Source organism: Apodemus sylvaticus, chromosome 1 (genome assembly GCF_947179515.1).
Source record: "Apodemus sylvaticus chromosome 1, mApoSyl1.1, whole genome shotgun sequence".
NCBI lineage: Eukaryota > Metazoa > Chordata > Mammalia > Rodentia > Muridae > Apodemus > Apodemus sylvaticus.
The window spans coordinates 189,720,294-189,732,441 of NC_067472.1; the positions used below are offsets into that span (position 1 = coordinate 189,720,294).

Below are 12,148 nucleotides of genomic sequence, written 5' to 3' on the forward strand. Positions count from 1 at the left end.
CAGGAATTGGATTAAAGTGTTGAGACCCACTGGTTTAGACAGCATTTCGTGATGTAACCCATGCTGGTCTGGAACTCTCTATGTAGCTCAGGTCCCAGACTCTCAGCCATCCTGCTCAGCCTCCTGAATGCTGGGCTCACAGGCTGGCAGACCGTGTGCGGTTCAGATCCACACTTTAACCGCCGCCCACACGCCTTCCTAACAATACGAGGACTGAGGCTGTGCGGGTGGTCAGTGGTCCTACTTCCCTCCTGTTCACGCGCAGTTTCCTTGTAACATGTATTTACTTATTTTGTCTGTATGGCACACAAGTGGGGGTCGGAGGACAAGTGAGTATTTTCCCCACCATGTGGGCTTCACAGAAGAACTGAAATTCTTAGGCTTGGTAACAAGAACCTGTTACCCAACAATCCATCACAACAGCTTGTTTGGTTTTTTTGTTGTTGTTGTTTGTTGCTGTCTAACCTTGGCTGTCCTAGAGCTCACTACATAAGAATAGGCTGCCCTTAGCTCCGTTTTGAAAAACACACACACAAAAAAAAACCTTGATAATGAAAGATGAAAGAGATTTATATAAACTCACTATACAAAGTAACTAAATCTTTATTGACGCCTTCCTGTGCCAGACAGAACTCATAGAGGGGCCAGAGGCGAGACCATGTCCTGGAGTTGTTCGGAGTCTCCAGGCGACCAGATTTCCGCACAGACTGCCGCTGGGCTAGCACAGCGCGCAGAGGTCATCTTTCAGTCTGGTCAGGAAAACAGGAAGAGGAGCCTGCTGTGGACTCTCCGGGCCTCTCTCAGCCAATAGATTTCTCTTCCCTCTGTCCTGGTCACCATCAGGGGGAATGCTATGGCCGCATTAAAAAACCAGGGCCACCCCAGCGGAGTATTTACAACAGTATAGACTGTTTCCGGAAGCTGCAAACTGGTTGGAACTGGGACAGCTGCAGGATGGGGGCGGAGCCAGTCCAGTCAAGTGGGAAATGGAAAGAGGTGGTACCACGGGGCCAGGGAAACAAGGTGAGATGGACGTTTCTAGATGAGACGTTCACAGCAACGCGCCAGCAACCACAGTCAACAGAACTGCTGACAACCAGGACCCCAGAGCGCCAGAGCCTCCGTTAGCTGGGATTTGGGCCCCACCTTTTCCCGGATAGGTCCCCATATTGCTACGGTCTTGGTGCTCCACAGCACCTCCAGTCATCCGAGACCCCTCCTCCTGTATGACTTCGAGTTCGGCTTCCTGTGGAGGAGAAGTGTGGCTGGCTTGGGCGGTGGTGGGCTTGATGGTAGAGGTGGTCGCGGTTGGGGCTGGTGGAGAGGTCATGCCGGAGGAGTTCTGGGCCCGAGTGGATGGGGCTGGGGTGGTTGGAGGGGGCAGCAGGACTAGGGGTGGGATTCGAGGGGAGAAATAGGTCTTGTTGCGAAGGTCAGAGTTACAGCGGGAGCCCTGACAGCAGGAGCCGCTGAGTGTGAATCCTGGACCCGTCACCCCATCCCGGGTGCAGGTCTCGTCCTGGACGCAGCCTCGGACAGGTAAGGACACGGTCACATTGGCTGCAAGAGGGAGACACAGAAAGGTCTGTCACTGGATAAATCGGCGTTGGCACAGCCCAGATAAAGTCTAGTTACTTCTGGAATAAGACAGGAGCAGTGAACCCCCGAGATGAGACAGAAGGCTGTGCACTCATGTGTCCGAGCACCTTAACTCTGGCCCCGCTTTCTGCAAAGCATTGTGCTGCTGGCACCCGCTCACGATGGACTGTATCCCCGCAAAATGCTTTGAGAAGCGTGGAATCCAAGCTCCAGATTTGTCTTGGAACAGAGGCATTAACAGAGATGCATCCGTGAGCAAAACTCGAACATAACCCTGCCTTTGCCTCTCTCAGCTCCCTGTTAAACTTAGTCTTAGAAGCTCCTGAGAAACACCTGGTACTAGAAAAAATTGAAAAAGCTTCACCTGCCACGGAGTGAGTACCAGCCAGCCCCTCGCTAGGGGACTCTAGGCAGAGGCTCTACCACTGAGCCACGCCCCCAGCCCCTTACTGGGGGATTCTAGGCAGGGGCGCTACCACTGGGCCACGCCCCCAGCCCCTTACTGGGGGATTCTAGGCAGGGGCGCTACCACTGAGCCACGCCCCCAGCCCCTTACTGGGGGATTCTAGGCAGGGGCGCTACCACTGAGCCACACCCCCAGCCCCTTATTGGGGGATTCTAGGCAGGGGCTCTACCACTGAGTCACGCCCCCAGCCCCTCCCTGGGGGATTCTAGGCAGGGCTCTACACTGAGCCACGCCCCTAGCTCCTCCCTGGGGGATTCTAGGCAGGGCTCTACCACTGAACCTATGTCTCCAGCTCTGAACTACACTCTATAATATTGTGGAACAAGTAGGACACCTGAATTTTCAAGGCTCAAACCGGATTTCCCAAGTCACACAGGGAAAAAGCTTATAAATTTTAACCCAAGTCTTAGTTCATGGTCTTCCATTGTGTATCCTGCAGTCTTCTACAAGCATGTTTCTCTCTCTCTCTCTCTCTCTCTCTCTCTCTCTCTCTCTCTCTCTCTCTCTCTCTCTCTCTCTCTCTGCAAGTACACTAGTCCATAGCGGTAGTCTACAGCCTACATTTCCCATGATGCTGTAGAACAAGACAAGTTAAAAGCAGTCCCCAGTGTTTGGAGTTGGGGGAGGGCAGAAGGGTGAGCCTTTAGATGAAGCGCTTCCCGCAGGACAGCTATCACAACTCCTACAGGTCTCAAGCTCCTTCAGAGGGCTGGCTCACCTGCCGTCAAAGTGACGTTACCATCGAAGCAGCCCTTGTAGACACGGCCACTGGCGTTGTAGCAGTCCACGACCGGCGGCATGGTGCCCTGGCATTTCTCGCGGCTCAGCCCCACACAGCTGTAGCACTCTGCGCCGTTAGGCTTATATGCACTCTCATTGCCTGCAGAGGGTGTACAGAAACAGAAAAGGAAGAGTCAAGAGGGTGCGAAGGTCTACTTTGGAAGCTAGGGCAGAAAGATCGCAGGTCCAAGGCCAGCCTGTTCTGCAGAGCAATCCAGACAAACACAGCTCAAGGAGCCAGCTGTACCTGTGACTCCACCCCTTAACTCCTAGCCCCACCCCCAAGATGGAGCTGAAGCGCATACAACATTGACTTCTGCAGTCTTCAACCCCGCCACCTCCGCAGCCCTGCCTCGGCTTGCAGTAGCCTTAGCTCCCAGCCCTAGTGTGGCTCCGCCCGCGACCGACCTGCAGGGTTGAGGCCTCGTAAAGTGAGGTTGAGTTTGGCGTTGCATCGGTCCTCGCCGCACTGCTGTAGCTGAAAGAAGGCCAGGAGCCCGTGCAGGTCCAGTCCGCGGTCGTTCTTGCCGGGGATTCCGGAACCGCAGCCCCGCACCGCCACAGAGAATTGCCCGTGGACTGCGGAGGAGAACGGGTGGGGTCAGAACAGGCGGGGCCGGTGGGCGGAGCTTTGAATGAACAATACTCCTGGATGGCCAGGCCGGGGTCAGCAGACGGGGACCCCCAAAGAGAGCAGATCTCTGGTAGAGAGCTACAGGTGGAGGGAGGGCGACGTGGGCGAAGAGAAGAGCTTCAAAGCATACAGTCCAAGGAGAACAGGATGATTGACAAACAGCCTGGAGAGCGGGGCTCAAACTGAAGCCTCAATGACTACGCCAAAAGGGGGAGGAGCCTCAGAAAGTAGTTTCAGAAGGAGCCAATGAAAAGACTGGGAGAAAAGAGGTTTAAAAGAAAGGCTAGGAGACAAACGTGGTGGTACAAGCCTGCGACCCCAGCTCCTGGGGAGACTGAAGCAGGTGGGGTCTGGAGCTCCAGTTTAGCTTGTACTGCAGAAAGAGATCCTGCCGCCCCCAAAGGCTACCAGGTGACCCAGGAGGCTGAGGCAGGAGACTCACGACCACAAGGGACTGCCCGAACTTCATAGTGAGTTCAAGGGCCGAACTGAACAATTGAGCGAGACCCTGTTTAAAAATACAAACTTAAAGGGGGCTGAGGTGTGGGGTGGTATCCAGCATGTGTGTCCTGGGCCTGAGTTCAGACCACAACTTCTTCACACGGATGCATAGAGAGGAGGCCCTGTATCTGACTTGGGGGAAGTCGGGATTCCTGAGTAAGGGGTCTGGAAACTTAGAGGCTTTCAGGATAGATGGAGTCTGACTAGGAACCTCGGTGATCCCTTTCAAAGGACTCGTCCCACTAAATAATAATCTGTGTTGGTGGGCAAGCTTTCCTGTAGGGACTGAGGGAAAGTGGTAAAGGTCTCCGTCCTGTACAGGTTGCCAACCCCACCCCCCGACTTCGCCCCGGCTCCCCGTCTTCTGTCTGTCTACCTGCCTAAGCCCAAAGAAAGAAGGGCGCGTCTGTGCTTCGGGGTCTCAGCGAGGGCTGAAAGGGAAAGGCGTGGCCAGGACCTGAAAGGTCTCTAAGGAGACGGAGCCACACTGGAGGAGTCGGGAAAGGGCAGTCAGGGACCACCGGGTGGGTAGCACTTACTGGTCTCCACCGCCCCCACGGCCTCGGTACAGACGTCCACTCCAGGACCGCATTTGACTGTCTTCATCCTGTGCGGAGAGCATCCGTCATCCGCCTTCTGTACGCAGCTGTAACACTCCAGGGCTTGTGTTCCTGCGGGTGAGGGCGGGGCAGAACCCAGAGGTCTTCGTTAAAGCCTTCTCCCCGCAAAGACAACACCATTCCCAGAGGCCGCTGTCCCGGGGTGCACCCAGAATAGCAGTAGAAACCCTCCCACAAGTTTCGGGGTGCAGGACACACTGACCTTTTTCCTTCTACCCCTGCGCCTGCACTGGGAGCTTTTCCCTTTCCTAGCTGCCTATGCCCGAGGAAGGGGATCCCAGCCCCAATCCCAGGGTGGGGAAGGGGTGCCTCTCTCAGATGCCTGATCAGTGTGGGAGAACTTCCTTACAGCCCCTCTGCCCAGGGCAGGCGCAGCTGAACTGTCTTTGGCTGTGTTCAACTTTTCTTAAAGGACTTTCTGGGAAGAGCTGGGGAATTCTCTTCCATGGGGCCCCGACTCTGCCTTCCTGGCAACACACCCACCTTCACACAGCAGTAGCGGTAGCAGCAGCAGCCATCTGGTGGTCCACATCACTGGTTGTGTATCTCCTCTCTTGGCAGCATCCATAGCTGCGTCCTGCTCTCTCCGCGTCCCCCCTGGGTGTGCCACCTTCCAACCCGGGCCCTCTTACCTGAGCCTCAGATGAGTAACCTACCCCCAGGCAACCCTGGCCTTGCCCAACCAGGCCAACTCAGCGTCCGCTGTGGGGCGGGCCCGCCTCTAGGTGCGTCACCCAGTGAGAGCGGGCCCCTGCCCTGTGCCCTTGCCAAGGAGGGAAAGGGCGGGCGGGAGTAGAGGTTCCCTCCAGTCCCCTGGATAAAAGTATGTGTGGGTTTCAGACACAGGGAGTACTAGGGTTCAAAGAGAGACAGGGGCATTCAGAGTCTGCTAGGGTCCTGAACTAATGCGATACACCTGCCTGCCTTCGCCTGGGATTGGAGACCCCTGAGGCAGAACCTCCATGTGTCTTCGCAGAGCTCCCAGTCTGATGGCACATACAGATATTAATTAAATAATTGGGGAAACTGTTATTTACAAGTCAGGCGTGGTGACTCATGCCTGTAATCACAGCACTCACGGGGCTGAGGCAGGAGGATGGCCGTGAGTTTGAGGCACGGTGATTCCAGGCCTCACTGAACTGCAGAGAGAGATCTTATCTCAAGAAGCCAAAACAAACAAGTCAGTTATAATTTACAAGCGATTAAGGCTCTGGAGGGATATGCATAAGAGCTGCAAGCAGAGTTGGAATGGAGAACTGAGTAGACTTTTCAATATGGCTAAGCTGCGAAGTAATAGCAGGTATCTATGGAAATGTGATGAAAAAGGTATATAGAATCAAAATACATTGCATACGTGGCTGAAGGTCTCAATGAATAAAAATTGAAAACAAGTCTTGAACACCTATTGTGCCCTGGGTTCTGCAATAAGTCCCTTAAATTAAAAAAAAAAAGTGACTGGAGAGCTAGGATAGTGCCCTAGGAGTCAGCAGAGGGGCTGGGGGCGTGGCTCAGTGGTAGAGCCCCGCCTAGAATCCCCCAGTGAGGGGCTGGGGGCGTGGCTCAGTGGTAGAGCCCCGCCTAGAATCCCCCAGTGAGGGGCTGGGGGCGTGGCTCAGTGGTAGAGCCCCTGCCGAGAATCCCACAAGGAGAGATCAAATAGTACTTAAGGTTTAGTGGTAGAGCATTCAACTAGCATGAATGAAGCCCCAGGTTCCATCCCCAATATCATCTCACTAAATTAAATAGAGAGAAAGAAAGAAAGAAAGAAAGAAAGAAAGAAAGAAAGAAAGAAAGAAAGAAAGAAAGAAAGAAAGAAAGAAAGAAAGAAAGAAAGGAAGGAAGGAAGGAAGGAAGGAAGGAAGGAAGGAAGGAAGGAAGAAAGAAAGAAAAGAGGGAGGGAGAGAGGAAAGGAGGGAGAGAGGGAGGGAAGGAAGGAAGAAAACAAATGGAAAAACCAAGAGTGGTCCCTTCACCCCATGCACCATTGTGCGGCAGTGGAAAGGCTCAGTGGGTGGTCTATACAGCTACATAGCCAGATCCTTAAAACAGAGACTCAAAGAGACCAGCAGTCAGGCATCGCACAGTGTGACTTTGCTTTGTTCATATGGAGCTCTGAAACAAACCAAACTAGCCCACAGAAAGAGGCTGATTTAGAAAATGAACAAAGGTTCCGTCAGAGAGAGTCTTGATCCAGAGGGTCAGTCTTCTATCTCCATCTAGGAGGGTGGCCTCTGTGCGCCTGTGATGTACAGGATTGTTGAGCTGCATACTTAGGAACCTCGCTGGATGTATGTTATTCTTCAAAAAAAAAACCTCGAGGGAGCTGAGTTGAGGGGCCTGGTGGCACAATCCTATAGTCTTGGCACGTAGGAGACAGAGACAGGACGGAAGTTTGACCTGAGTCTGGGCCGCATAGAGAGACTGTCTCGAGGGGACGGGGTGAGGTGGTTCGGAGTGTAAAAACACTTGCTCCAAACCCCGGGACCTGAGTTGGATCCCTGGGACCCACATCATCGTAGAAAGAGAAAAGCAAAAATTCCTTCCTAAAAGGTATCTTCTGCCTTCCACATATCTGCAGCACAACATATCCTCTAACTAGTGAGTAAATAAATGTAATGAGACGGAATCGCAGCCCCTATACAAGGAGCCTGTAGACAAACCAGAGTAATAAGGACAAGAACGGGGAGGAGCGCAGGGGTGGGAAGGAAGGGAGGGCTAGGCACAACGGCTCATGCTTAAAATCCCAGACTCAGGAAGTCTGACAGTAGGATTGCGTTGAGTTTGAAGCCAGCCTGGGCTACATAGTGACACCGTATTTCAGACTCCTCTCCAGGCTTGACAAAGGACCCAAGAAGACTGGAGCCACAGGGCAGTTTTCCAAATTAAAAAGGAAAGTTTGATAGCTTGCCTGTCATGGACAAAGCCCAACTTCTATCCCCAGAGCTGGGAAAAAAAGGAAAGAAAAGAAAAAAAGAAAAAAAAAACGAATACAACGGAGGTGGAGGCAGGAGGATATAAAGTTTATCCTCAGTCCCACAGGAAATTTGAGGCCAGCCTGGGCTATGTGAGATCCTGTCTGGGGCGTCGGGGAGCAGAGAGAAAGATCAAGGAACTGTCAGGAATTGTCCCTGTTAACGTAGGAGCCATGCGGTTTGTAGTGGACATAAATGATCTCACAGCACCGTGACCGAGGTCAGGGTCACTTGTGTATGTATGCAAAAGCAAGACCACCATACGGCTGTACACAGGAACAAGCAAGATCATTACACCAGTCGTGATGTGACTCTGCAAGCCCACATTCCGGGGAACACGAGCAGCCGCTCAGGTTATTGTGTTACTATAAGTTACGGCTTAAGCCTAGCTTCGCTCTTCCTGATGCGTAAATCAGATTCATGAAGACTCCAACTCTGTCCTTGTTCTGTGACAGGATCCAGTGCAGAGCAAATCCTCGCTTCCTGGAACTGCTGCCCAAACCACCACACAGTATCTCTACAAATTTATCTTTCTAGCCAGGACTGGCGATCCAGCCTGGAATCCCAGCACATGGTAAATGCAGAGTTCAAGGCCTTCATAAGCTATAAAGCAAGTTCTGGGTCAGCCTGTGCTACATGAGACACTGGAGCGAGAGAGAAAAAAATAATCCAAAACATTTTTAAGAGGAAGAACTAGCAGGGATTACTGATGAATCAAATGGAAGGGAAGCCTAAAGGTGTGGCTCAGCTTCAAGTAGCTCAGCAGTACACCGCTTGCTAGAATCCAGTGAGAGGCTGGGGGCGTGGCTCAGTGGTAGAGCCCCGCCTAGAATCCCCAGTGAGGGGGCTGGGGGCGTGGCTCAGTGGTAGAGCCCCGCCTAGAATCGCACAATGAGGGGCTGGGGGCGTGGCTCAGTGGTAGAGCCCCTGCCTAGAATCCCCTAGTGAGGGGATGGGGCGTGGCTCAGTGGTAGAGCCCCGCCTAGAATCCCCAATGAGGGGCTGGGGGTGTGGCTTAGCGGTAGCTCTCTTGCTTAGTTTTCATGAGTTCCAGGGTTCAATCTTCAGTACATAAAAGGGGGAGTGAAAGCAGGAGGTTTCTAAGTCCATTTTCTGATCTTTCTTGTTATAAATCTCATCCTCTAACAATAATGACAACATGACACGAATGGTAATCATACCCAAGAATCAAGCATTTGCTTTGTGCCAGAAACTATATTCTCTTCAGCGCTCTCCTAAGGTGAGGAACGCGCCTGTTGTCACGGAACACTGGCTCTGTGCTGAGCACTCCTTAGGCCACACCAGCTCTGCAAAGGGAAGAAGGAGCCCATTTCACAGAAGAGGAAATCCAGGCTGGGAGAGGCTTGGGAGGGGCAGAAGTGGGATGTGAGCTCAGATGTCGCCAAAGGCCTTTAATGTCGCCTGTCACTCTCAGAGTCTCTTCTGGGAGCGCGTTGTTGTTTTGTTTATTTGGTTGCCATGTTTTATTCTGTTCTATTTTTTCATTTTTTTTGTGTGTGTGGTGCAAGTTGTTTTGTTTTGTTTGTTGACAATACTGAGAATGAAACCCAGGGTCTCACACATACTTGGCAAATGCTTTACCCTGAAGGTACATCACCAGATCTTTTCATACCTGTTTGTGTGTGTGTCTGGGTGTGTGTGTATGTGTGTGGGCACGTATATGTGTGTGCATTTATGTTTGTGTATGTGTGTATGTGCCTGTATGTGTAAATGTATTTGTATATGTGTGTTTATGTATATGTGTAGTGTGCATGTATGTGTATGTATGTGCATGTATGTGTACATGCATGTGTGTACGTGCCTGTATGTGTGTATGTGTGTGTATGTATATGTATGTATGTGTATGTGTATGTGTGTACATATATGTGTGTACATGTGTGTACGTATGTGTATGTGTGTGCGTGTATGTGTGTACGTGTGTGTACATGTGTGTGTACATATGCATATGTATATGTGTGTGCACACGCACATGAAGATGCATGCACACACCTGTCTGCAGGTGGTCACGCCCATGCTCATACTGGGATGTCAGAGGGCATGTCCCCTGTCCTGCTCCACATCACTGTCCACCGTATTCCTTTTAGACAAGAGTCTCTTGCCAAATCTAGAATGAGGCTGGCGGCCAGCAAGCCCCAACAATCCTCCTCCTCCTCCTACCTCCCCAACCTGAGGCTCCCGATGTGTGTGGGAATCACCTGGCCCTGTGCCTCCATGTCCTTCATGTGTTTAATGGAGACCTTAATGGTAGACTTACCTCCGAGGCTGCTCTGGGACCAACGTCAGATGTACAGTTCTCAGGGCTGCAAACGACTTAGCTTTCATAACTTAAATAGACTGTGATAGTGCTGGCTAATATTTACACTGATTATTGACAGTCCCTAGGTCTTTGGCTCTGGCTGTCTCTGAGGCAGGATGTTGTGGCATGATGCAGGCCCATAATCCCAGCACTCAAGACTGAAGCAAGAGGATCACATGTTCAAGGCCAGCCTGGGCTACAGAGTGGTGGACCTTCCAGATAGATTAGTGGGTAGAAGCCACCAAGCCTGACAACCTGAGCTTGGTCCCCAGGACCCACACTGTGGGAGAGAACACATTGTCCTCTGATCTCCACATGTGCCTAGATGTACACACAGTAATAAACAGCGTACACGTTGTGAGAGAGAGAGAGAGAGAATATACCAGTCCTTTTATAAGCAGCCTGTTCAGAGGAGAGGAGCACAGTAGCCATTTCTCAGAGGGGGAAACTGAGCCCCAGAGAGAAAGCTACTGTTCTCCACAGGCCAGTGGAGGGGCAGTCAGCTGGCCAGACTGGCCACACACACACACACACACACACACACACACCACGTACACACATACACCTACACATACATGCACACTACACATGTACACAGATTGATAGGAAAGAGCAGCTGTGTTCAGGAGATCTCTGCCACCTGGCCCCCACCCTAGCACCCCTGTTCCCAGCAATGACAAGCACCTCAGTCACCTAGGTGGGGTCACCTGTCATCCAGGGAAGACTCAGAGAGGGAAAGTGACTGATTCTTGTGATGTCAAAACTGGCTCCCGCCGTGCTGCCTCCACCTCAGAACCCCAACCCTTCATCTCTGTGTGACCCTGAATTCTTGTTCTCCTCTCCGAGACTACAAGGTACCGTTTAAAAGGGTTTTGCTTTGTTTTTGTTTGTTTTAAACAGGGTCCTCCTTTGTAGCCATGCTGACCCTGGCCTTCACTATGTAGACCAAGCTGGCCTCGAACTCACAGAGATCTGCCTTGGCTCTGCCTTCCGAGGGCTGGGATTAAAGAGATGTGCTGTCAAACCTGGCTCAAAGTGTCCTTTTTATTGTAAAGGGAGAGAGTAGGACAATGAGCAAGGTGTGGGGTCTGGAACTGGAAAGACTGAAGTTAATCTTTCTGCGTGACTCCAGATAACTTTCTCTCCCTCTCTGGAGGGCTCCTTTTGTCAAGTAGGTCTGCACACCTATTTGAGAGAGTTAGAAGTGTTAGTGGGCAGCCAGCGGTGATACTGCTGCTGTGTTTTAGACTCAGGAGGCCCCACAGGCCCCAGGAGCGTGGGAGAGTTTCAGGGGAGGAACCCTGACTGGTCAGACCAGAAGAGCGAGCATCTTGGGAGGGAGTGGGACCCAGGGTGGGGAGTCTGCTCCTGCTCAGGCCTGCCTGAATTTGGGCTGCTGACCTGAGCTGGGCCAGGCCCCAGGGAGCAGGAGGCTGTTTGGTTGATTTGCATATGTATTTGTTTATTTGCATGTTATTTAAGCGCTGGTTTTCTGGCAATCTTCACTTTTGCCGTGTTGGAGATGGAACTCAGAGCCTGGCGCCTGCTAGGGCCAGTGTGAACTACTCCCTTGACTCCTCACTCACTGAAATTGCCGGATTCTCCTCACTAACCTAGGATCCAGAGAGGGGCTCCCACACAAACAGAGGCCTCCTCGGAGGCAGCCATGACATGACGCAAGCCTTGCTGTGCCCGGGGCCTTGTCTGGTGTGGGTTTCTGGTCCTCCGGGCCAAGCATGCCCACTCCATTTGACTTACAAAACACAAATTCAAATCTAAATTAAGAACGGAGTCTAAAGGTTGGCAGGAGCTCTTCTGAACAAGATCCGTGGGCGATTCTGCCCACCAGACTTCTTAAAGATGGCTGCTTCGCAGGCCTCTGATCCTGCCTGGGACCAGCTGAGGGGGCACCCCAGCCGATCCCTGAAGGATGAAGAGAGGCCACAGCCCAAGCGTTTTCTAATGGCCTCATTCCCAGCACCCTCAGAATCACTTCCCCACACACTGACTCAAGCATCAAATGCAGTTCAATACCACGTAGTATTCACGGGCACACTAGCGATGAGACAGCCTAGGAGATCTGCTGCCAGGGATGACCCAGGGCAGCCGAGGCCAGGATAGAACAGTCAGATTGCAATAAGGGTGGGCAAACTGAACTATGTGACTCAGACAACCAGGGAGGGCTTCCTGGAAGAGGGAACCTGCCTCAGGTAAATTAGGAACCGGAGATGGGCTAAGTACCTAAACAAATTGAATAAG

At 52.1% G+C, this 12,148-nt stretch overlaps 1 protein-coding gene across 1 annotated transcript; it reads right to left on the reverse strand.

The window, feature by feature from the left end:
• Positions 1-579: 579 nt before the first annotated feature.
• Lypd3 (LY6/PLAUR domain containing 3) lies at positions 580-5,168 on the reverse strand. The gene is made up of 5 exons (XM_052157768.1): positions 5,084-5,168; positions 4,520-4,651; positions 3,254-3,424; positions 2,784-2,945; positions 580-1,560 (listed from the first exon to the last, which is right to left on the reverse strand). The coding sequence occupies exons 1-5, from the start codon at positions 5,166-5,168 to the stop codon at positions 1,052-1,054; spliced, it is 1,059 nt and encodes a 352-aa protein (XP_052013728.1). The 3' UTR covers positions 580-1,051.
• Positions 5,169-12,148: the final 6,980 nt, after the last annotated feature.